A 27,401-nucleotide genomic window follows, 5' to 3' on the forward strand; every position below is an offset into this window, starting at 1 on the left:
ATAGAGCGCTTTGCTCTCAGACTGCAGGCTTACTTGTAGTTCCTAGGGTTTGTAAGAGTATAATGGGAGGCAGAGCCTTCAGCTTTCAGGCTCCTCTCCTCTGGAACCAGCTCCCAATTCGGATCAGAGAGACAGACACCCTCTCTACTTTTAAGATTAGGCTTAAAACTTTCCTTTTTGCTAAAGCTTATAGTTAGGGCTGGATCAGGTGACCCTGAACCATCCCTTAGTTATGCTGCTATAGACTTAGACTGCTGGGGGGTCCCATGATGCACTGAGTGTTTCTTTCTCTTTTTGCTCTGTATGCACCACTCTGCATTTAATCATTAGTGATTGATCTCTGCTCTCTTCTGCTCTGTTTGTTGTGATTTGGCGCTATATAAATAAAATTGATTTGATTTGATGACTTAAATCTTTAAAAACCCAGTGGCAGTATTCCTTTAAGAAAAAAAAAAACAAAACTCGGAATTTTGGTATTTGATTCTGACTGTCACTTAAATGTGACAGTTTAAACCTGACATTACTGTGTTCAGGCAAGTTTGCTTCATGAAGCATTTGTTTAGATTATCATGTAGCCATCACAGTATTGAAAAGTACTTGGTGTGACAACTGATAAAAACTTTGTGCCATGTCCAAGGTCGAATGCTTGCGAGTGAACACACAGAGATTTGGGGTATAGGTCAAGGATTTTGACAAGAAGTTGTTGCTGGAACTGAACTTTACCCTGTTACGCAGTGTTCACTCAGACTGTGGTGCCACTTTATTTGGGCGTAATATGTAGTTACCAAGTGACGTTAAATTGATCTCAGTTTGTTTTTAGACTTACTTTTGGTTGTGGTAGTTTAGTTTTAGACTTTGGCATTTCTTATTTAAAGGAGCTATATTGTTCAAAATACAGTACATATAACTTTTTAATCAAGTTTTACAATTAGACACACACACACACACACACACACACATATATATATATATATATATATATATATATATATATATATATATATAGTAAATACATGTACAAGTACGTAGACCAGTGAGAGAGATGCTCCATATCAATAGAATTTCACGATATGATTATGGTTACATACAAATAGCAACTTCCTAAACAAATAAGTAGCTGACCCAGCAATTCCCAACAGTCTCCAGGGGGAGCAACAGTTGGTGCATGTTGTAACATCCCCACTTTTGTAGTCCTCTCCTTTTTATCTGAGGCCTTCAAAATATGGCCATCGGGTATTGTGAAGGCTTTGCGTCTGTCTGTCTGTCTGTCTGTGCTCAGCATACGTCCAGTCCTATTACTGCCAGGGTCTTCAAATTCACAGGGAACATTCATAGGACACAGACTTTGGCTAACCTTGACCTATTTTAAGAGGTCAAAAGGTCACATTCTATTTTCTGTTTTTATGCTATGAATCATACAAATACGCTTTTTTAGGGGTGGGGGGTGACAGCCAGTCAGAGAAGAGAGGCACCATGGCGTCACTGGCTGGTCTCTCTCTGGCTGCTAATTCAGCATAGTGGAATCTGCTCCAAAACTGCTGCATGTGTACATCTATGACTTGATAACACCTCTGGAGTGATTTACAAGACATCTCGCGGATGTCGGTGTACACACGCATCACACGCGAATAAAGGCAACTTCCGGTCTTTTCAAAACTTCACGTATGGGCAGACGCACACCCTCCTGCAGATGCCGTTAAAGGGTACATGCTCATACGGCCAAGGGTATTTTAGCATTGTGTTATATTTATACAGCTTGTGTATTCTGCTTTTCATGGTGCATCTTTAGGAGGCTTATTCTAAGAACGTTCCTCAGACATCTTCCACAATACTAATCGGCCTGCAGTTTGTCCACTTCACCATGACATTTGCTCGCTTATCTTGCTTTTGTTTATCTATACTTCTCCCACATGCTGTATCCAATGTAGTCTGCTATATATATATATATATATATATATATATATATATATATATATATGGAATCTCATGGGTAATATCTCCAAAGTCCCACAGTTGTGTAACTATGCACTATGGCTTCTGCTATAAGGGCTTGTTTTAGATTGCTATGACACAAGAAGCAATGGCCTTGGTAGCCACCAGACCTTGGCTTTGGAAATGAAAGAAACTAATTTCAAACTACATGCAGCTTCTGTCAATCTCAAAACTTCCATCATGCATGTGATAATATTCTCTGATGCAAGAAAAGACATGTCCACCAGGTGTTAAACAGCTCTATGATATATTTACAAAGTGCATTTTGGATTGAACTGATGCATTAAGAGATAAGATAAGACTTTATTGATCTCACAGTGGAGAAATCCACATGTTACGTCAGCTCTTAAAAAACACACAAGATGGGTGCGAGTAGACGAAAATGTGCATCAAACAGCGTGTGCAAGGATAAGCAATAATAATACTTGTAGCAATACAATAAAGTAAGAAAATGAGGTAGAAATAGAATATATATATATATATATATATATATATATATATATATATATATATATATATATATATATATATATACGAGGTCTGTTAGGAAAAGTAGAAAAGTGCTGCTCCAGTCGTTCCACCATTTTCCTTGCAATGAAAATCCGCCGAGAGCGCTACACACTTCCTCACACAAAGGCTGCTTACCAGCAAATGACGCAATCGACAGGCGTAAAAAAGTTCCCGCATGCGCACAAAGGTTCAAGGTTGGCTCATGCAAGCACACGTGATTCAAATCCATCACGTTTTTGAAAAAAATAAAAATGTACGATACTTTTCTAACAGACCTCGTACACATATATGTGTGTGTGTGTGTAAGTACATATATAAGTACATATGCATATACGAGGTCTATTAGAAAAGTATCCGACCTTATTATTTTTTTCAAAAACCATATGGATTTGAATCACGTGTGATTACATCAGACATGCTTGAACCCTCATGGGCATGCGAGAGTTTTTTCACGCCTGTCGGTTACGTCATTCACCTGTGGGCAGTCTTTGAGTGAGGAGTCGCCCACCCTCTCATCGATTTTTTCATTGTTTAGGAATGGCTCAGAGACTGCTGATTTGTTTGATCAAAATTTTTTCAAAACTGTAAGGCACAACTGAGTGGACACCATTCGATAAATTCAGCTGGTTTTCGGTAAAAAATTTAACGGCTGATGAGAGATTTTGGTCTGGTAGCGTCGCCGTAAGGACAGCTCACGGCGCCTGACGGCGATCTGCACTTCGAGGCGGCAGCGTCTCGCCATTTCAAGTTGAAAACTTCCACATTTCAGGCTCTGTTGACCCAGTACGTCGTCAGAGAACAGAGAACTTTCAGAAGAAGTTGGCATGAGGAGTTTATTCGGACATTCCATTGTTAACGGACATTTTGTAATGAAAGAACGTGCGGGCAGAGTCACGTGTCAGGCCGGACCCGTCCACGGGGGGACAGGTCAGGAAAAACACCTCCGTTGGAAACCTTAACGGGCAAGTTGGAACATGCCCAAGCTGTTAAACAATTTCTCAGTTACTCACTTGTTGAAATCCATCAAAAGCCGCCTGAATTTTACAAATGGTTTTCAACACGGAGGTGTTTTTCCTGTCGCGGCGCACACAGATTTGCCGAGTCGTCAGGGAAACGACTCGGCGAATTTGCGCGCACGTCTTTCATTAAAAAACGTCCTTAAACAGTGGAATGTCCGCATAAAGTCCTCATGCCGGCCTCTTCTGAATCTTCTCTGTTCTCTCGCGACGTCCTGGGTGAATTAAGCCTTAAATTAGGATGGTTTCAGGTCAAAACAGGCCGACGACGGCGCCTGGAAGCGCTACACGACGTCCCGCTGCATGGGAAGTCCTTACAGCGTCAGAAACACCCCATAATCTCTCATCAGCCGTTAAACTTTTCACCGAGAACCAGCTTAATTTCTCGAATAGTGTCCATTCGGATATTCCTCACAGGTCCAGAAAAAAATTTGATAAAGCAACGCGCGCCGTCTCGAGCAGCGTGTGAAACAAAGGAATTCAGCCGAGAGGGCTGGACCACATCTCACTCAAGGCCTGCCCACAGGGAAATGACGTCACCGACGCGTGAAAAAACTCACGCATGCACACGAGGGTTCAAGCATGATTGGTGTAATCGCACGTCATTCAAATCCATATAGTTAAAAAAAATAAATAAAAGGGTCGGTTTATTATCTAAGAGACCTCATATAAACATGATTGGAATTGGAAAAATAGATAGGAGCAGCGTATTTACAATATGTGAAGTGGAATTTAGATGTGATAAGGTGACATTAGTACTGGGATTTGTAAACGAGTTGTTATTGCACATGATTTGTGGACATATTATTGCATGTGGTTATTTCACAGTGTTATTGTACAGTCTAACAGCAGCAGGGAGGAACGACCTGCGGTATTGTTCCTTCTTGCACTGAGGGTGACTCAGTCTGTCACTGAACGAGCTGGTCAGCTCCACTACAGTCCGGTGCAGAGGGTGAGAGGAGTTGTCCATGATGGATTTGAACTTGGCTAACACCCTCCTCTCAGCCACCTCCTCCAGAGAGTCCAGAGGACAGCCCACGACAGAGCTGGACTTCCTGACCAGCTTATTCAGTCTCTTTCTCTCCCTCTCTGTACTGCCCGGGGCCCAACAGATGACAGCATAGAGGAGAGCAGAGGCTACAACAGAGTCATAGAAGGTCTTAAGCAGAGGCCTGCTCAGTCCAAAGGATCTCAGTCTCCTCAGGAGGTGGAGGCAGTTCTGGCCTTTCTTGTACAGGGCATCAGTGTTGTGAGTCCAGTCCAGTTTGTTGTTGAGGTGAACACAGGTATTTGAAACTATCCAACAGTCTCTATGTCCTCCCCCTGGATGAAGCTAACCAGCATCTAACAGTTAATACCCATTAAATGTCCTTTTAATTTGGTTCATTACAAGATGTTGGAATTGATTGTTTTTGAGTTATTGCATTAACATAGTGGAGGGGATGAACTACTTTTTTCATTCTGAGAGCATTATACAAGCTACATGCCTGAAGTCTAGAAAAATGAACCGAATTCCATATTTGGATGGCTGTTTCATCTGCAAGACACACAGTGATCTGCTCTGTGCTCTGTGGGTCACGCCTACATAGTCTCTAAGCAGTCCATGCCCCCTTGCCAAGGGGGACATAGACAGGAACAGGACAACAAAAGAAATTTGGAATTTACAGCACTCACTGATTGCTAGCAATGTTTACATATGACCAGGGTTGTGAAAAAGTTCAACTTTAATATAGCCAAAGACTTAAAGCTGTTTATATTCATGTGTTTAATGCATTAGACGAATGCAGAATCTTAAAAGCAGTTATGGTGGTGTGGTGCTACTTCCCAAAAACCCAGTGCTCTCTATCACATCTACACAGTGGAAATGCATCTAATAAATCTATGTTCATCTTTTTCTTTTCAAGTTTATAGGAAGTTACATTTAGTTTTGGATTTTTAAACAAGCAGCAACCTCTAGTACTGAAAAATGAAGCTAATGCGGAAGTGCCAAATTGTGCATTTGCTTGAATGGTAACTTGAGGTTGGCTCCAAAAGCATATAATTCATCACTCACAGCTATTTTAACCCAAAGGTTTATGAAAAATTAATGGCATGGTCACTTTGAGTGACAGCTAATGTGTGTAGAATGTAAATAGCCACTGCTAGCTGCTGTGGACTCCGCCATGTTTGTTCTTTCTTAGCATTTTATTACAAATGTCTGAAATAATGTGGCTTTCTGTGTGGTTAATTGTATTAATGGATCTAAAACGTTGGTGCTTCAGTGAAATTTTAGTATTATTTAATTTATATGTTAGCATTAATTAGGAGGTTTACATAGCTTGGTGATGGTACTAACATCCATGGTTGCTAAGGTGTGAATCAAATACCCGAACCAAGATTGACCTAATAGCTTTAGCTTGTTTGTTAACTCCAGATGGACTACGTGTTCTGAGCTTTATTTATCATGCCGATCTCTGAGTTAATAAACAAGCTAGCCTAGCCAAGGCTGGCCTTGGTTTAGGTGTTTGATTCACACACTTTTGTGGAGTAAGTGGTATAAAGAGGTAGGGTACGATGGCAGCCAGGTACTGCCAAGATGGTGGCCTTTGGAGCTGTTCTATTTAAGCTTCAAACCCACTCTTCAGAAAACCTTTGGGTGTTGTCACAGAGATTATACTGATGGTTGCAGACTCCACACTATTAACTTTCTGTGTAAAATACGGCTAATAGAAATTTTTTTTCTTGCTGTTCTTTAAAGTTATAAGGCCTTTCAAAATTTACAAAATTGAGGAAAATTTAGTTTCTGCTGAAATCCAAGCATTATATTGTAGGTTTATTTTGTAACATGTTACAAAATTAGAGCTCATTTTAGTGAAAAGGACATATTTATCTGGGGGGAAATTCAGTGAATGTTGTCTTTTCCTTCATTGCCATCATGCAGACTTATTATAGGAGAAAGTGCGTGTGTGCATACGTGAGGTTTTCAGATTACCTGTGACTTATCTTACGTTAACATCCATCAGATTTCTTGCAAATTACTTCCAAATCTACCAAATGTCGGTCATAGCATCTAATCCCTTGAATTTCTCCCCCTCAGGGGTTGGAATTCCAAATTGTTTCCAGACAGCATGAGGTTTGATCATATTGGCAATATCATATTATGAATCTCTTATCTAAATGCTGAGGAATATAATTATAGTGGTGCCAAAGAAAATAGTTTTTATGACTTAAATCTTAAAAAACCCATTGGCAGTATACCTTTAAGTGTCCGTGACTTTCACGCACAACGTCACGTACTCTGTTTAGTGTTGTCTGATCTCTTGTTATTTCAGAGTGGGTTGTTGTGATATTAGCTCCAAAACCCTTCTAGGTTCTGGACTTTCTCACTGCAAGCCAGGTATTTTTAGCTGTGACATAATGCTACTATCTCTCTCTCTCTCTCTCTGTCTCCATGCTTCTGTCTATCTCACTCACTCACTCACTCACACATATACAAACACTCAACTCTCCCTGTCTTTCCTCAACCCTCTCCCCCACCCTGTCACACAGTATTCGATTCCCTTTCCTGTCTCTCTCTCTTGTTCTCTCTCCTTCTGTCCAACCCCTCACTATCTTGCCCCCATCCCTCTCCCTAGCTCCTAGGCTATAGGGCTAGCCGGTACAGTAGTTGAGTGCTCAGGTTTCACACTTTCAGCTGCAGAGAAACATGGCAGTGGAGGAGGCAGCCGGCCATTTGGCAGAAGTAAGTCCAGTTCTGAAAAGTCATTGAGCTCGCTGACTGTGAGCACAGATTACTGTAATGCTAACAAGCGTGGAGAATTTATGGCATCTCCCAGCAGTGTTGTTGCAGCATGTGCCAGTCGATTAAGAGATGGACTATTGTGAGATGAGCTGGGTGAGTTAGGCTGAGGGGCTCGCTCATGGGACAGGTCGCAGTGACAGCTCTGCTGCACCACACTGCTGCAGTGGATGCAGAAATGTTTCATTGGCATTTCTGACTCCTCACTTTGATAACACATTCAGAAATTCTTGCATATTCTGTGTATGAGCGTTTCCTTCCAGTGTTCTCTGGATAGAGTTCGATTTTTGTATAGTGATGTGAATGGAAGCACCTGACCTTGGAAAGTGGCATGTAATCTTCATTTGTGGGTGTGAAAGAAAGACAGGCAGCAGAGATGATCAAAAGAGAGAAAAGGCATCAAAAATGATTTTCAAATCCAGTGAGGTTTCACCAGAGTTAGAAATGAAGTATTTCATGCCATCAGAAGTGTGCCTGTATGCAGCAAAGGTGTTGAACTTGGAGAGAGATTTGTTTACGCTACAGTGACTTTCGTGTCTCTGGCTTCTCAGTTTTTGAGATTGGAAGACATCTGGGAAGAGTCATGAGGTTGGACATGTTGCTGTCTTTACAGGACAATGAAGATCCAGGTCTTTAGGGTCTTGGTTCTTCTTGCCTTACTGTATGGCTGTGAGAATTGGACGCTAACCAGTGACCTAAGGCAATGGCTACATGTCTTTGATACTAGGTCTCATCTGGAATTACTTTGTATGACATGAGCAGTTGTTTAGAGACAGGTCAGACCAAAAATACAACCAGGTTACAACTTTCCCACAACCTAAAATTAGGGGAATCTCCAGACCAATCGTGAGAAGAGCGTGTGACTGATCACGGAGGTTGTGAGAATCACTGGATGGAAAAAAAACTGTTGACGTGATCTCTCCCAACTTGTGGCAAGATTGTTCATGCCATCAGCTCAGCAACTGGAAGCAATAATCAGTACTGTGCCAAGTGCTGTGCTTTTTCATTCCTTCTGCAAGTCTTCTTGTGTCTACATGTACAAAAGCAGCTCTCCTGCCAACATGCTGTTTCTGTTATCAACAGACACTCAATTATGCTCAGTGTGGGCAAGTGGGCGAGCACATGTTTGTGCACATGGGCATTAGGGTTATGACTACAAAACTTTTTTCAAAACTTTCATTTTCCTGATGTTGCATTTTATGAACTTTTACCCATAGATCACTTTTTTGAACTTTATTTCATTGGATCATGAAAAAACCTCCCGCACCTAGCACCACATCACTTTTAAAAAATATACGAGTTTACACAATACTGTTTAAAAATAACGTAACAAGAAAAGAATTAACAAGTATCAAGAAATAACAAGCAAATATATACAAATAAATATTGCTAAAATATATTATTAAACAGTAATTAAAATAAATAAAAAATAAAGGTAAAATAGATGATGGGGGAGGTGATGGTCTAGTGGTTAAGGTGTTGGGCTTGAGTCCAGAAGATCATGGTTTCAAATTCCCACCTGACTGGAAAATCACTAAGGGCCCTTGGGCAAGGCCTTTAATCCCCTATTGCTCCCGGTGTGTAGTGAGCGCCTTGTATGGCAGCACCCTGACATTGGGGTAAATGTGAGGCATAATTGTAAAGTGCTTTGAGCGTCTGATGCAGATGGAAAAGCGCTATATAAATGCAGTCCATTTACCAGTTATATAAATGCAGTCCATTTATAGATAAACATAAACATGCCACTCAAGAAAGTCTGCTGCCAAACTGGTGTCGAAACACTCTTTGTCAACCAGAAAAGCGTCACAGGTGCTTCAAAGTCTGACTGAAGATGGAGTTAGTTTCCCAACACCATCACAGTCTGTTGTCTGGCGTCGAACAATCAGAGATGCAGAACAAGTTAAGAACCGCCTCATGGAACTGATTGTTGTGTGGGCCGCCAGAAGAGGAGGTACTGCTGGCCCACCACCAGAGGGCACCCTGCCTGAAGTGCGGGCTTCAGGCACGAGAGGGCGCTGCCTCCACGGACACAACCGGGAGTGACAGCTGTCACACATCAACTCATGACAGCTGTCACCCATCATTTCATCACTCCATAAAAGCCGGATGTCATCTCCACCTCGCTGCCGAGATATCATCTACCTGTGAAGTACCAGATCCGACAGTCGGTGACGGTGATCACCTGGGAATTCGGGACTTCGGGATCCAGTATTCACCAGGTTCGGTGGCAGTGGAAATCGTGTGGTTCCGGTTCTTCTCAGGACAGACGTCTTCTATCCTCGAGCCTGCCCACATGTCACCTTTGTGTATTGACTGCTATCAGATTCTGAGATTGTCTGTATATTCGTTGTGCACATTCACAACATTAAATTGTTACCTTTTGGCTCATCTATTGACCGTTCATTTGCGCCCCCTATTGTGGGTCCGTGTCACTACACTTTCCCCAACAGGATATCTCGGCCACCGTGATGGATCCCGAGGGGCGTCAACCATCTGTTGGACAGCCAATGGAAGAGCAGGGTGCGCAGGCGTCGGCTGGAGGCATGATTGGTGAGTTGCAGCACATCCTCACCGCCTTTACCGCTCGGCTGGACCTGATAACCGAGCAAAACGTCATCCTTAATCGCAGGATGGAGGCTGTCACAGCGCAGGTGGAAGCGCGCGCTCAGGGCGCTGCTGCAGCTCCTCCTCCTGCCGACCCGGTGCCGAATACAGACATTCCACTGGTCATTCAACGACCCCCCCCCCCACCATCCCCTGAAGCATACATAAGCCCCCCAGAGCCGTACGGAGGTTGTGTGGAGACGTGCGCGGACTTTCTTATGCAGTGTTCGCTCGTCTTTGCACAATGTCCCGTGATGTACGAGTCTGACGCCAGCAAGGTGGCTTACGTGATTAATTTGCTTCGAGGCTAGGCACGCGCTTGGGCTACAGTGCTTTGGGAACAGCGTTCACGGCTCCTCGCCTCTTATACTGGGTTTGTGAGTGAGCTCAGAACTGTTTTTGATCACCCTAACAGAGGCGAAACCGCGTCTACCATTCTGCTGTCAATGAGACAGGGGCGCCGCAGCGCAGCCGAATATGCTGTTGACTTCCGCATCACGGCTGCGAGATCCGGCTGGAATATGACTGCGCTCCGCGCTGCCTTCATAAACGGACTGTCGTCGGTCCTGAAGGAGCACCTGGTGGCTAAGGAGGAACCGCGGGATTTGGCTGAGCTTATCGATTTGGTTATACGATTGGACAATCGGTTAGAAGAACGCCGACGGGAGCAAGGCGAAGGGCATGGTCAGGCACAAGCCGTCCCTCTTCCTCCCGGGTCCGAAAGAGAGCCGTCTTCACCACGCTCCACAGCCACAGCGCTCCGTGTGGCTACAGCTCCCCCTGCTGACGGTGCTAGGGACACGAGCAGGGCCACATTCAGACAGAGGAGGCTGGTCCGCGGGGAGTGTTTTGTCTGCGGCTCGAGTGAGCATCAGCAGAGAGACTGCCTCAAACGGTCAAAACACAAATGCCCGCCCTTAGAGACTGGGCTGAGGGGGGGTCAAAACATTCATGTGGGTCATACACATCTGTCAACACGACTCCCAGTTAAAATCCTGAGCGGGGATTTAACCCTTCAAGCCCCAGCACTGGTGGACACGGGGTCAGAAGGGAATCTGCTGGATAGCAGATGGGCAAGGGAGGTAGGGCTCCCTCTGGTGGCGCTTTCTTCGCCAGTGAAGGTGCGAGCACTAGATGGCACTCTTCTCCCTTTTATCACACACAAGACACTACCTGTAACCCTGGTAGTGTCTGGGAATCACCGGGAGGAGATTGAGTTTTTTGTAACTCCTTCTACCTCCCGCGTGATTTTGGGCTTCCCATGGATGATTAAACACAATCCCCGGATTGATTGGCCGTCTGGGGTTGTGACTCAGTGGAGCGAAACCTGCCACCGGAAGTGTTTAGGATCCTCGGTTCCTCCTGGTGTAAATGCTAATGAGGAGGTTAAAGTCCCTCCCAATCTGACGGCGGTGCCGGTTGAGTACCACGACCTTGCTGACGTCTTCAGCAAGGATCTGGCGCTCACCCTTCCCCCGCACCGTCCGTACGATTGTGCCATTGATTTGGTCCCGGGCGCTGAGTACGCGTCCAGCAGGCTGTACAACCTCTCACGTCCTGAGCGCGAATCAATGGAGACCTACATCCGGGACTCATTAGCTGCCGGGCTGATCTGGAATTCCACCTCCCCAATGGGTGCAGGTTTCTTTTTTGTGGGCAAGAAAGATGGCGGACTCCGTCCATGCATTGATTACAGGAGGCTGAACGACATAACGGTTCGTAATCGATACCCTTTACCCCTGTTGGATTCAGTGTTCACGCCCCTGCATGGAGCCCAAATTTTCACCAAACTGGACCTTAGGAATGCGTATCACCTGGTTCGGATCCGGAAGGGAGACGAATGGAAGACGGCATTTAACACCCCATTAGGTCATTTTGAGTACCTGGTCATGCCATTCAGCCTCACTAACGCCCCCGCGACGTTCCAAGCTTTGGTTAATGACGTCTTGCGGGACTTCCTGCACCGATTCGTCTTCGTATATCTGGATGACATACTCATCTTTTCCCCGGACCCTGAGACTCATGTCCAGCATGTACGTCAGGTCCTGCAGCGGTTGTTGGAGAACCGGCTGTTTGTGAAGGGTGAGAAGTGTGAGTTTCACCGCACCTCTTTGTCCTTCCTGGGGTTCATCATCTCCTCCAACTTCGTCGCCCCTGATCCGGCCAAGGTTTCGGCGGTGAGAGATTGGCCCCAACCAACAAGCCGTAGGAAGCTGCAACAGTTCCTCGGCTTCGCAAATTTCTACAGGAGGTTCATTAAGGGCTACAGTCAGGTAGTTAGCCCCCTGACAGCCCTGACCTCTCCAAAAGTCCCCTTCACCTGGTCGGATCGGTGCTAAGCCGCGTTCAAGGAGTTGAAACGCCGGTTCTCGTCTGCACCAGTTCTGGTGCAGCCCGACCCTAGCCGCCAGTTCGTGGTTGAAGTGGACGCCTCTGACTCAGGGATAGGAGCCGTGCTATCCCAGAGCGGAGAGACCGATAAGGTTCTTCACCCGTGTGCCTACTTTTCTCGCAGGTTGACCCCAGCTGAACGGAACTATGACGTCGGCAATCGAGAACTCCTTGCGGTGAAAGAGGCTCTTGAGGAGTGGAGACACCTGTTGGAGGGAGCGTCTGTGCCGTCCACGGTTTTCACTGACCATCGGAACCTGGAGTATATCAGGACCGCCAAGCGGCTGAACCCCAGGCAAGCCCGCTGGTCACTGTTCTTCGGGCGTTTTGACTTCCGAATCACCTACTGCCCCGGGACCAAGAACCAGAGATCGGATGCCTTTTCCCGGGTGCATGAAGATGAGGTCAAGACTGAGCTGTCGGATCCACCGGAGCCCATCATTCCGGAGTCCACTATCGTGGCCACCCTCACCTGGGACGTGGAGAAGACCGTCCGGGAGGCCCTGGCACGGAGCCCGGACCCCAGAACTGGACCAAAGAACCGTTTATACGTCCCACCAGAGGCCAGAGCTGCAGTCTTGGACTTCTGTCACGGGTCCAAGCTCTCCTGTCATCCAGGGGTGCGTAGGACCGTGGCAGTTGTCCGGCAGCGCTTCTGGTGGGCGTCCATGGAGGCTGACGTCTGGGAGTATGTCCAGGCCTGCACCACCTGTGCCAGGGGCAAGGCAGACCACTCCAAGACACAAGGATTTCTGCAACCGCTTCCGGTGCCTCGTCGCCTCTGGTCTCACATTGGCCTGAACTTTGTCACGGGCCTCCCGCCGTCCCAGGGCATGACTACCATCTTCACGATAGTGGACCGTTTCTCCAAGGCGGCCCACTTCGTGGCCCTCCCGAAGCTCCCTACAGCCCAGGAGACAGCAGACATCCTGGTCCACCACGTCGTACGTCTGCATGGGATACCAACTGACATTGTCTCGGACCGTGGTCCTCAGTTCTCCTCACAGGTTTGGAGGAGTTTCTGCAGAGAACTGGGGGCCAACGTGAGCCTCTCGTCCGGGTATCACCCTCAGACGAATGGACAGGCAGAGCGGGCCAACCAAGAACTTGAACAGGCCCTCCGCTGTGTTACATCCGCACACACATCGGCCTGGAGTCACCATCTGGCCTGGATCGAGTACGCCCATAACAGCCAGGTGTCCTCTGCCACCGGCCTCTCCCCATTTGAGGTGTGTCTGGGGTACCAGCCCCCATTGTTCCCCGTGGTGGAGGGAGAGGTCGGTGTACCCTCGGTCCAGGCCCACCTGCGAAGATGCCGTCGGGTGTGGCGCACCGCCCGTTCTGCCTTGTTGAAGGCCCGGACCAGGGCTAAGGCCCATGCAGACTGCCGGCATTCCCCGGCCCCTGCTTACCAGCCCTGGCAGGAGGTGTGGCTTTCAACGAAGGACATCCCCCTCCAAGTGGGCTCACCCAAACTCAAGGACAGGTATATTGGTCCATTCAAGATCCTCAAAGTCCTCAGTCCGGCCGCAATGAAGCTCCAGCTCCCAGCTTCACTGCGGGTCCACCCGGTTTTTCATGTTTCCCGGATCAAGCCACACCACACCTCACCCCTCTGTGCTCCTGGACCGGCGCCGCCTCCTGCCCGGATCATCGATGGGGAGCCTGCATGGATGGTTCGCAGGCTCCTGGATGTCCATCGGAAGGGCCGGGGGTTTCAGTATCTGGTGGACTGGGAGGGGTATGGACCTGAAGAATGCTCCTCGGGTGAAGAGGAGCTTCATCCTGGACCCGGACCTCCTGGCCGACTTCTACCGACGTCACCCGGACAAGCCTGGTCGGGCGCCAGGAGGCGCCCGTTGAGGGGAGGGTCCTGTTGTGTGGGCCGCCAGAAGAGGAGGTACTGCTGGCCCACCACCAGAGGGCGCCCTGCCTGAAGTGCGGGCTTCAGGCACGAGAGGGAGCTGCCGCCACGGACACAACCGGGAGTGACAGCTGTCACACATCAACTCATGACAGCTGTCACCCATCATTTCATCACTCCATAAAAGCTGGATGTCATCTCCACCTCGCTGCCGAGATATCATCTACCTGTGAAGTACCAGATCGGACAGTCGGGGACGGTGATCACCTGGGAATTCGGGACTTGGCGGCTCCAGTATTCACCAGGTTCGGTGGCGGCGGAAATCATGTGGTTCCGGCACTTCTCAGGACAGACGTCTTCTATCCTCGAGCCTGCCCACACGTCACCTTTGTGTATTGACTGCTATCAGATTCTGAGATTGTCTGTATATTCGTTGTGCACATTCACAACATTAAATTGTTACCTTTTGGCTCATCTATTGACCGTTCATTTGCGCCCCCTGTTGTGGGTCCGTGTCACTACACTTTCCCCAACACTGATCTCTGAAGAGAAATTTTGTTTGCATTTTGATGGTAAGAAAATTGACAATAAGGAGTACCAAGTTGTGTACTTGAAAAATGACAGAAGAACATTACAACTTGGCATTTTGGCTTGTGACAGTAGAACCACTGCAGACATCTATATACCAAGATAGGACCTGCTTGATGAGTACAATGCATGGAACAGTGTTATGTGTCGACGCGGGTTGAGGAGCGGACCTGCGTCAGACGGAACCCAGCGCTAAAAATAACCAGAAAGCGGTTCCAATAACAAAACAATGTATTTATTACACCCATTAGTGCATAATAAAGTGCAAGAACTTAAAAAGCGTCCCTCTGGTGGAGTGACTGTTGGCACGCTCTCCAGCGCCCGTAAGGATCAAAGCCCGGCGCTCCTGGACCCACTACCACCGCCAAACACCCCCAGGTGGACACGACAAACTGACTCTCTGTGAAGCAAAGAAGAGGTGAGGTAAGTCAACAGTTACAACAATATCTTTCAAAAGACACACGCTATCAGCAACACATTCAGGTCTGTATCTTTTTTAACTTTATGCAAATGAGTAGCTTCTCACAACAGGTGGAGGATCAATTATCCGCACGCCACAGCAGTGAGAAGCAAGCTGCACAATTCTCATCACAATTCAAGTATACTGTGTAACAAAACACCAAGTTACTATCAACAATTAGTCAAATACTTAATCACCTTTGATGTGTGCTGACAGCATGTGTCCTCACCCTTCCTTGCTTCACGGGCTCGATGTGTCAAACCCAGGCGCGGTCCTCAGCGTCTCACAAACGAACATCACAAGGTCGAGTTCCCGGCAGTTCTGCTTGAATCACACATGCCTTAAATGCAGAACGCCATCCAATTATCTGCTTCAGCTGAAAGTCTTTAAGGTTGCATGTGAGCACCAGTCACAGGTGCTACACATGATGTTGATGAGGGTGAGGACTCTTCAGCCAGCACCTTCTCCACAGACAAATCAGTTTCCATGCCACCTGAAGAGCAAAGAAAAGAAAAGAACACCAAAATATCCAGCCACACCCCCCAACACACAACAGAACAGTATTCAGATGATCATCTCTGACACAACAGCAGACAATACTGGTCACAAAAATTGTGTTGTAGCCAGACTTCAGAGAACATTTTGACACAAGGGATTCGATGAACCTCAGTACATCGGCTGCCAGCACCACATTCTTGATCTTGTTCTGCGACGTGTTGGACTTCTTTTTTCCTATACGGTCACGGTCACCTAACATTAACTATGAGTTTATTGATGAGATTTTGGAACAGTATGATGACTTGCAAAATGCACACATGGGCACAGAAGTGATTCCAGAATATGAGAACCTTGACTGGAGACATGATTTTAAATTCCTTTTTGAGCTTTGTGAAGCATACAAGTTTTACAAAATGGAGGAAAAATGGCCTCACATCAAATGACACAAGCTGCCATCACTTCACAATGCCAGGTGGAACTCATGAGGAATTTTAGCACTTATTGCATTTTTCCTTCTTGCAAAGTGGTGAGAACAGCTGAGGGTAACTTGCGATTTCATTGCAACTACATGGTCGCGGGCCTGGTTTTCTAACCAACACTATTCAGAGACAGATTATAAAGTCCTGCTGTCATCAGTATCCAAACTTAAGTGTCCCAAAGCTGTGAAATGCTTCTCTACTCATAGTAGCTGAGAGAGCTGTAAGGTTGATGGAGGAGGTTTGTTCTACTTGCAAAACAGACAAATATCTTAGCAGCAAATTTATTAACACTAACACACAAATCTGAATCACTATTAAAAACACGACAAATGCTATATGTACTCATTTTCATGTATTCCTCATATGTATTGTATGTAAAACTGATATGTTATAATAAAGAGTGTTTGAGCCGCTAGGTGTTTTAATGTAAAATATGAAACTGTCTTAGGTGCGGGAGGTTTTTTCAAGGTCTGGCAAAACAAAAGTCATTTTTGTGAGTTTTACGTAAAAGTTCATCATTTATAACCCCAGGCTAATAAATTTGACAGTTGTCATAACCCTAGTGGGCATGCTTTGCTGTAACCTTGATTTCCTTTCTTTTTTCAGAAAAGCTGTTGGAGAATTTTGGTTTTCTTTTTCCTTGGCTGCGTTCAGTACCACAGAGGGCAATCGGTATATTTCATTCTGAAGTACTCACGACCTCAGACAAATTTGTGGGGACTGGGCATGCCACTACCATGTCGTGGGTCATTCGCAGCATCAAATATTCTTGTATGTTGGTGTGACAATAGTTTTAGTGAGACTCAGACGATAAGTATCATGGTGGTATGGTGAGGGAGATTCAGCTATGGCATTTCTCTGAGAATGATACACCACACAGGTGCCTCAGTGTTGAGGACTCCAGTTTCAGGAGAAGACCAGTTAGACACTCACATTTCACCTGGGTGTGACCAGTGGTGGGCACAGCTAACCGAAAGTTTAGCTTCGATAACCAGTAAACCACTAACTGAAAAGTTATCTTTTATAATGCTAAACTGATAAACCGCTAAAAAAAATTTAGTAGAAGTTACCGCTAACTTTTAGTATTGACTCAGTCGCGGCCACATCAGGTTACACTGTCGACTACAGATAAGCCAGTTTCGAGTTTAAGCGCTGCAGAGGCTGCTGGGCATTCCCAGGATCACCAACACAAAGCGGACTCAGGAAAAATTAATAAATAAAAAATAAAACCCCAAACACTGTCATCTTTATCAAAAGCAGTAAATCGCAGTATTAGAAGTCACAGTATATCTCTGTATTATATATATTTATAAACTATTAACACAGCTATGGCTCACCTGTATTACATTCACAAACATAAAACAAATGCATGAAAAATAAATAAATAAAAATACTGACTTTTGAAATGCTACATACTGTTTTTATCCACAGTGTAACTTCTTTCACACTGCAATGCACTGTGGAAGTTAGGGGTTTTGGGGGGTTTTAATGTTATTGTGGTTCATGTTAGTTTAACAGTCTTGTTAGTGTTACAGATTTATTGTGTTGTAGTTTAATTGGTTTAGTTACTTTAGTTAAGTATAATGTTGCCATTACCATGAGTGAGAAGTGTACTGTGTTTGATGTCTTCCGCCACCATCTCTGTTTGTGCATGTATAAAAATAGAAGCACCTGCTGTTTGTGGCAGAAAAAAAGCTCTGCGTGCGTGCATATAACTTCGATCACGGACAATCTGGGGAGAACTGACCTTTGCCGTTTGGTGTGGTCATTAGGGCTGGGAATCGATCCAAATTTCCAGGATCGATTCGATTCCGATTCATAAGGTCACGATCCGATTCGATCCACGATTCGATCCGATTCGATTCGATCTATTTACATATTGCTGGATTGTCACTTTAAAAAAAAACTGTCTCATAGACAAAACAGCCCCATGTGTGTTTGTGATTGTATCTGTGTATGTGTAAGAGGGACACACAGAGAGAAGAGTCAAGAATTTAAAGTAATTATTTTGGAATGAACAAAAATCCAAGTTTTATTTGAAATTTAAATCAAAACCATGACATTTGGTGGCCCTCTTTTAGTTGAATAACATACCCATGGCAGGGTTTCTGACCACAAAAAAAAAAAAAAGTAGTTCAGCAGCCACAGCAATTGTGTAAGAAATGATGCTTGACTGATAAGTCTCAGAGTGTAACCTTGACAGTTGGTGCCACCAACTGTCAACTTGGTGGCCATCTCTTGGTTGAATAACATACCCATGGCAGGATTAAAACAATGACCAGAACAACAATGACCACAAAGAAATTTTAAATAAATAATAAAAAAAAAACAGTAGCTCAGCAGCAACTGTAGCTCAGTAGGTCAATTATTTAAGAAATGATGCTTGACTGTCTCCAAATCTAACCATAAAAGTTGGTGGCCCTCTTTTGGTTGAGTAACATACCCATGGCAGGAGTAAAACAATAATGACCAGAACTAACCAACCATGACCACCAAAAAAAAAAAAAAACAGTAGCTCAGCAACAACAGCAAATTATGTAAGAAATTATGATTGACTGATAAGAGTCCTAGTCTTCAGGAATTCTGTAATTTTTCTGGAGAAAAAGGAGCTGGTCTACGTGCTGTGGAGTGAGGCAGCTCCTTTGAGCACTAACAATGTCTCCAGCGGTTGAGAAGACTCGCTCAGATGGAACACTGGTCCCGGGTATGCAAAGGTACTGCTTTGCCTGCCAGAAGAGGAAAATCCCCTGCATGCACCTGCCACCATGTCAGTGGATTTTGAGAAAGAGGAATAGATGGTACTTTCCTGTAGGTGGCGACCTCTTCCTCAGCCCTTTCAGTGGGAGTAGTTTTCCTTTGTAGTGGAGTTTCTGGTGGTGTGTAGGCTGACCCCAGTAAAGCCATCAGAGCAGATGAGTCTTTTTGCCTCTTTGGTTGAGTTGGTGCAGGCACAGCCACATCAGTTGAACCATGGGAGATGTCTTCTTGCTCTGGTGTAGTTTCCTGATGCAGAAAAATATTACAAAATAATACACAAATTAACCTGAATTCAGTCTTTTGCTGCCCAATTTAAAAAAATAGTCTAAATATATTCAAATGTGCACACTATATAATCTGCAAACTTACATCAGTTGATGGGTTCAGATGAGCAGCTTCAGAGGTCAATTTCAAGAAGACAGCATCACGTGCCTCACCAGACAGGAATGGTAGGGTGTTGAAACGTGGATCCAATGATGATGCTACACACAAGGTCTCCGTCAGGGCTTCATATCTATATAGAGGAACAGATAGATAGATAGATAGATAGATAGATAGATAGATAGATAGATAGATAGATAGATAGATAGATAGATAGATAGATAGATAGATAGATAGATAGACAGACAGACAGACAGACAGACAGACAGACAGACAGACAGACAGACAGACAGACAGACAGACAGACAGACAGACAGACAGACAGACAGACAGACAGACAGATAGATAGATTAAACATGCATCCATTGTATAGAGCAGGGTAGGCCTACAGTAAATGCATACAGATGGAACAGTCATGCAAACACACTAGTATGAATTGTACAGTCTAAAATCACTGCTCTATTCTAAGTAAGAAAATGTGAATAAAATCAGACAAGTATATTAAAAAACTATAGACTAATGCATTTCAATGCTACTACTACACAGCCATGTTAAATGAACATACCTTGAGTTCAAGTTGTTATGAACTGCTGTTTTGAGCTCCTTAATCACAGAAGAGTCTTCAGTAGTACATGTCATCTGACTCAGAAGCTGAAACTGCAGTGGTGCAACCATGGACATAGTTGGAGATGCCTCCTCGGAGATGGCGAGCGTGGCCGTCTTCATTGGCCCTAGGCATTTCACCACGTCCTCTGCGGTGATGATGTCTGTCTCCGTTAAAGTGCATATATCGCTTTCCCTCCTGCGGACGTCAGGTGACAGCAGCGCTGCAGAGATGGCTGGCTGCTGCTCGAGGAAACGTCCCAGCATATCCAGGGAGCTGTTCCACCTTGTCGTGACGTCCACAATGAGCTTGTGTTGTGGCAATTGAAGGAGCTGCTGCTTCTCTTTTTTTTAGTGTGTGGCTCGCAGTGGGGCTTCGGTGAAAAAACGCCACAATTCGCCTTACCCGCCCTAGTAAGCGTGCGATAGCAGGAGTTTTTAGTCCTGCTTGGGATGCCAAGTTGATGAGATGCGCAAAACAGCCCATGTGAAAATTAATTGCACCGCTCTCATGATGTTGGCTGCATTATCCGTAACAATTGCGGGGTTTTTGTCAGTGATTCCCCACTCCTGTATGGCTTCGGTGAGCAGATCAGCGAGATTACTTGCAGTGTGGCTCGTTTCAACTGCTCTGGTCTGTAGAACACTAGAAGCTAGCCTCCATTCCTCGTCAATGTGATGGCACGTAATAGTCAGATAAGACACGGTATTTCTGGAGGTCCAGCAGTCGCAGGTCAGTGCCACTCTCTCGGCATATTTCAGCGAATGTGCAAGGGTATCTTTTGATTTCGCATACATTTGTGGAATTACCGTTTCGCTCAGATGTTTGCGACTGGGCAGGACATAGCGTGGTTCTAGTCTCTTGATCAGTAGTTTGAATCCAGCATTTTCTACCACACTGTAGGGTCGTAGGTCTTTACTAATAAATATTCCGAGACCCTCGGTTATGCTCAAGGCACGCTTAGAATTCGAGGGAAATTTAACACCAAATGCCTTTTCCAGTGCTGTTTGGTTCGCGACAGGTTTAGCTGTGTCGGCGTGGTGCCTGGATAAGTGGTTGCGGAGATTGGTGGTATTGCCACTATATTTTAACTCTATTTGGCACAGTTTACACACTGCTTTTGTTCTGTCTAGTTCGTCTTTGTCCTCGTAACGTTTGAATCCAAAGTATTGCCAAACATCAGCTTTCATTCCAGGTGGTGATTTTAGCTCTGCAGCTTCGGCCATCTTGCTTTCTTAAGTTTCGGTTTCGTTTAGCCGGCACCCGCTTTTTATTTTGCTCCTTCCGCGTCAAAGAAAATAGTCCCTATAGCCACCTGGAAAAGATCGATCCACATATTTTTGGATCGATATCTTATTTTTTGAGCGTGAATCGATTATCGGATCGTGGATCGATCTTTTGAACACAGCACTGGTGGTCATGTATTTTGGGTCAAGGATAAACAACGTCAAAACGAAACATTGATAGGACTAATATGGATATTAGCTAACAAAACTGAACAATCGACATTGCTAACTACATTCTGGACTCACGTTCCATTCTAGCAGGGGCAGTAAATCATCTTTATATTAAAAGCTTGAGTATGTGATTTTATTTAGTAAGTTTAATGTAAGTACATAATTTAATTGTAAATACATTAAAAATACATGGATGACACAAGAAAGTGAAAAAATTAATTTCCATTGTGGTCCATTTAAAAAATCAAATGACAAAATAGAAGTAATAATAAAATAATAATAATAATGATAATAATAATAATAATAATAATAATAATAGTGTGCATATGATAACAAGAGCCTAAACAATTTATAAATATATTAAGACAGTAAATTAACATAAAAAAATACGTAATTAACAGGAAATAAAAGGGTTGCGTTCTAAGGCAGTGGCTTAGACACACTAAGCCATTGCTTAGTGTGACACACTAATGACACACTAAGTCACTGACTTTTGTCAGTGACTTAGTGTGTAATATCACCGTCCATATCTGACAGCAGGAAACCACTTCATCTTTGCAGTCGAGATTCAGTGTTGACACCAAAAACACATCCTAGGCTTATTAACTGATTAACTGTGTGGATTCAATGGATTCAATGAATTCCACCCATTCAGTGGGTGGAAAGTGAGCAGTCTGCTTTAGCCAATAATCTGCCTGCAATCACAAACATGACAGCATAGTGAGTGTCACAAAATGGTTTGTAATGCACATCCTAGAAGTACATCTGAAAATGATGGGATACTGTATATGAGACTTGTTTTCTTTATAGAGTTTTAATGGGCAGATTATATTGTGTTCTTGTGTGTAATATTGTGTAGTTATGTGGAAGCTAATATTTGTATTGTACCACTCTTGCTGTTTTGTCTTACTTGGCTGACACTTTAAAATGTGTTCGTTAATGCAGGTGTAGCACGTGTGCAGTCGACTGCCGCACAGGACTGAAAAATCAGATTACAGACTTACAGACTAAAACTGAGTGTGAGGCGAGATTTCTGACTGCTGACAAGAGGGGGGAGCAGTGAAATTAACATTATAAAATGAGGAGCTTTAATTCAAACAAACTAATAAATATTGTAATACAGTTACATTTCTTCCACAAAGTTGAGTCTAGTCTGGAGAAGTGGAGATATGCTTTGGAGAGAAGGGGAATGAAAGTCAGTAGAAGCAAGACTGAGTACATGTGTGTGAATGAGAGGGAGCCCAGTGGAATAGTGCAGTTACAAGGAGTAGAAGTGGTGAAAGTAGATGAGTTTAAATATTTGGGGTCAACTGTTCAAAGTAATGGAGAGTGTGGTAGAGAGGTGAAGAAGAGAGTGCAGGCAGGGTGGAGTGGGTGGAGAAAGGTGGCAGGAGTGATTTGTGACCAAAGAATATCATCAAGGGGAAAGGGGAAAGTTTACAAAACAGTAGTGAGACCAGCTATGTTGTATGGTTTAGAGACAGTGGCACTAACAAAAAGACAGGAGGCAGAGCTGGAGGTGGCAGAGCTGAAGATGTTGAGATTCTCTTTGGGAGTGACAAGAATGGACAAGATTAGGAATGAACATATCAGAGGACAGCTCAGGTGGGACGGTTTGGAGACAAAGTCAGAGAGGCGAGATTGAGATGGTTTGGACATGTGCAGAGGAGGGACCCAGTGTATATAGGGAGAAGGATGCTGAGGATGGAGCCACCAGGCAGGAGGAGAAGAGGGAGACCAAAGAGGAGGTTCATGGATGTGCTGAGAGAGGACATGCAGGTGGTTGGTGTGACAGAGGAAGATACAGAGGACAGGGTGAGATGGAAACGATTGATCTGCTGTGGCGACCCCTAACGGGAACAGCCGAAAGACAAAGAAGAAGAAGTTACATTTCTTCCACAAATCTGATTAGTTAATCGTGTGAGATTTCAGACCATAAAATATCGCATGGACACGGTGGCAAAATATTAAAACTCTTTCACATTTGATGTGTTATCCTGCCCCCTGACCGCGTTGCTGCGCAGGTATCAACAATACCTGCTCAGCTGACACCTGAGACAGACAGAACTAGTGCAGCGACGACCACCTCGAAAAGTGTGGATTTAATGGATTTAACTGGATTGATTGATGGATCTACTGCGGATTTAATTCAGTGCAGCTGACGAGATGGAGAAATCTGCAGGTCTGCTCACAGAATTTCCAGTTTGGTATGACGACGCTGTTGCAACGGTAAGCTTTGATGAGCTGACCACACCCTTTCACAACGATTCGCCTACTGAAACGCGTTGCTGGGAAAACTCAATTTGCAACCGTAAAATCCAGCATGAACGTCCACAAATCATCATACACAACAGGGTTATTCCCTAATTATTATGTGTTTTCTATTAGTTTTGATTTTCTCTGTCTAAATTTGTTTGATACCTCTCTGTCTATGACTGGAAACTAATGTCATGGACTGTAACATTTGAATGCAAAATCACACCACAGATTTTCAATAATATTCAGATCTGGGGACTGAGATGGCTATTCCAGAACATTGTACTTGTTCCTCTGCATGAATGTCTTAGTAGATTTTGAGCAGTGTTTAGGATTGTTGTCATGTTGAAAGATCCAGCCCTGGCACAACTTCAACTTTGTCACTGATTCATGAACATTGTTCTCAAGAATCTGCTGATATTGACTGGAATCCATGTGACCCTCAACTTTAACAAGATACCCAGTACCTGCACTGGCCACACAGCCCCACAGCATGTTGGAACCCCCTCCAAATTTTACTGTAGGTAGCAAGTGTTTTTCTTGGAATGCTGTGTTCTTTTTCAGCCATGCATACTGCCCATTGTTATGTCTAAATAACTCAATTTTAGCTTCATCAGTCCACAGCACCTTATTCCAAAATGAAGCTGGCTTGTCCAAATATGCTTTAGCATACCTCAAGCGACTCTCTGGAGTGTATGCAGAAGAGGCTTCCTCTGCATTACAGCATCATACAGAATCTCCTTGTGCAAAGTGCGCTGTATAGTTGAACGATGCACAAAGACATTATCTGCAGCAAGATCATGTTGTAGGTCTTTGGAGTAGGGCTGTGGGTTGACTATGACTGTTCTCACCATCCTTCGCTTCATCTTATCTGAGATTTTTCTTGGCCTGCCACTTCGGGCCTTAACTAGTACTGTGCCTGTGGTCTTCCATTTCCTCACTGTGTTCCCCACAGTGGAAACTGACAGTTGAAATCTCTGAGATAGCTTTTTTGTATCCTTCCCCTAAGTCATGATGTTGAACAATCTTTGTTTTTGCCCAATTTTGTTTAAATAATTATTGCACACTTTCTGTAAATACTAGAAACTTCATTTCACTTCTCAAATATCAGTGTGCTCATCTGCTATATGATATATTTAACAGAAATTTCTGATCCAGACAACCAGTGATTTATAAAGGAAAATCAGGGAAATTATCAGGGGCGCCCAAACGGCTGATGGTATTTTAGCATTGCATTATATTTATCAATTATGTTGACTAACTGTTTTATCCCTAGTGTGTATAGGGCCATTAGAATATTTTTGATGAATATGAACACAAGTTAGAAATGTTAAGGGTCTGTGCACTGTGTGTGTATCTGTTTACATCAAGGGTGTGGCACACTGAAGCAGTGCACTGCAATCATGAAATTGGAGACGTGGCCTGTCTGTCTGCCTGCCCATAATCAGTCACCCTGTATTTTCTACCATTCACCTCCACACTCTTCTGTGTTACATAGCCAGATTCAATGTCTGTCAAAGCTCTTTGAACATTCCACTCCCCGACTCATGTATTCTGTCTCTCTATAAACTCACTCCGAGTCACACCCTGAAATCTTGTATACACACACACACACATACACACAGTTTAGTATAGTACCCTTTAGTAATACCGTCAGCTTGGTAATGTTTGTGGTTTCAGTTGTGACAGGTTTGCAGTTTGTTGAATTGTTTCTATACCATGTGCATACTTGTCTTTTTGTTTTATGTTACAATTTACCATAAACCTTGTAGCTGCTGCTGCTGCATTACTTGTGTAGAGTACCACATATCATTTTACAAGTGACATGACAATACCATGACATTTTATAATGTCATGGTCATTTAAAGTGAAAGGGAACTCAGTATTAGGTTTGAGTGTATGCCTGGTTTTGTAGACAATGCTGTAATCACAGATAGCTCCAACTGGTATCTGTGGGGAAAAAGTCCTTCCATGCCCTGAGGCCCATTGGGGGGATGCTTATCTTCAGTTTCTGTAACATGAAGTGGTTGAGAGTTCATGACTCCCCCTGGATGGGATGCCAGTTCATCGCAGGTTACTTCCCAGCCAAGGTTGGGACCTTACAGCTGGGTGGACTGAGACGATGCAGATTAAGTACCCACAAACAGGTAGCACAAGCAGAATTTGAGCCCAGGTCTACATATTGACAGGCCAGCTCGTTATCCGCTGAGATACCTGTTACTATGTAGGGAATAAGAAAACACTTGGGGAATCCCCAATGACATCATGGGGAGATCCCAACAACAAAAACAAAAATACCTTGTGAATGATGAATCTTGACTCGCCAGAAAACTGAAAAAGTGTACATTTTAAGGCAAAAAACATGAAGTGAGGTAATAAACAAAATGGAAACTCTGGTCATTCTCTCAAATAAAAGTGACAAATATCAAGAAAAGTACAAATTCTGTTGGCCTTTTCTCACCTCTTCTCAATAGAGCTCCAGTGATTAATCAACTATTTAATTAATCAACAGCTATTTTGATAATAGATTCATAATTTTGAGTCTTTTTTTTAAATATCCACCTTCTCTGATTTCAGATCCTGAAATGTGAATCATTTCTGGTTTATTTTAGTAGATTCTTTACTCATGTGGCAGTAAACTGAATAAATTTTGGTCTGTAGACAAAACAAGACATTTGATGCATCAGCTGAGGTTCTGGAAAACACTGAGATTTTCACCATTTTCTGACATTCTATCGACCAAAAACCGGCTTGATTAATCAGTCGATTATTTTCTCAGTTAATGAGTTGTGGGGTTTGTTTGTTGGTTTATTTTGTGATATTTTGTCTTAGTCGTCATCCACCTTTTGTTGATTCAGAATCAAGTGTCATTATACAAACTTTGGAAGCTGCACAACTGTTTAGAAAAACAAGGTTGAAGGAACAGGCTTCAATTTCATGTGGTTAACCTTCCTGGGTTATGATTTTCATCAGCTCACTTTGATACTGAACGTAGATCACAAACCTCTCTTCTTTTCTCTGTCTTTTTTTAACAGACTGATGTAAATGCCTGCTACCTGCGTGCAGCGAGGGCTGGCAACCTTGAGAAAGCTTTGGACTACTTGAAAAATGGAGTGGATATTAATATTTGCAATCAGGTGCGTATACTAACTTGCAACCAAGAAAACACAAGCTTATATAATCTTCTTCTTCTTCGTCTTTCGGCTGTTCCCGTTAGGGGTCGCCACAGCAGATCAGTTGTTTCCATCTCACCCTGTCCTCTGTATCTTCTTCCTCTGTCACACCAACCACCTGCATGTCCTCCCTCAGCACATCCATAAACCTCCTCTTTGGCTTCCCTCTTCTCCTCCTGCCTGGTGGCTCCATCCTCAGCATCCTTCTCCCTATATACCCTGGGTCCCTTCTCTGCACATGTCCAAACCATCTCAATCTCGCATCTCTGACTTTGTCTCCAAACCGTCCCACCTGAGCTGTCCCTCTGATATGTTCATTCCTAATCTTGTCCATTCTTGTCACTCCCAAAGAGAATCTCAACATCTTCAGCTCTGCCACCTCCAGCTCTGCCTCCTGTCTTTTTGTTAGTGCCACCGTCTCTAAACCGTACAACATAGCTGGTCTCACTCCCGTCTTGTAAACTTTCCCCTTCACTCTTGCTGATATTCTTTGGTCACAAATCACTCCTGCCACCTTTCTCCACCCACTCCACCCTGCCTGCATTATCTTCTTCGTGGTTTCATTTGTGACAGGTTTGCAGTTTGTTGAATTG

At 44.3% G+C, this 27,401-nt stretch overlaps 1 protein-coding gene across 13 annotated transcripts in view; it reads left to right on the forward strand.

Moving 5' to 3' along the window:
- The window catches only part of LOC117531578 (ankyrin-3-like), a 233,287-nt gene that overhangs the window by 44,766 nt on the left and 161,120 nt on the right, over positions 1–27,401 (forward strand). For all 13 annotated transcript variants that reach the window (XM_034194708.1, XM_034194695.1, XM_034194706.1 and 10 more), the window contains exon 2: positions 26,671–26,772. In XM_034194708.1, the coding sequence (XP_034050599.1) occupies positions 26,671–26,772 (102 nt within the window). The remainder of the gene's footprint in view (positions 1–26,670; positions 26,773–27,401) is intronic.

This window comes from Thalassophryne amazonica, chromosome 18 (assembly GCF_902500255.1).
Source record: "Thalassophryne amazonica chromosome 18, fThaAma1.1, whole genome shotgun sequence".
Taxonomy (NCBI): Eukaryota; Metazoa; Chordata; class Actinopteri; order Batrachoidiformes; family Batrachoididae; genus Thalassophryne; species Thalassophryne amazonica.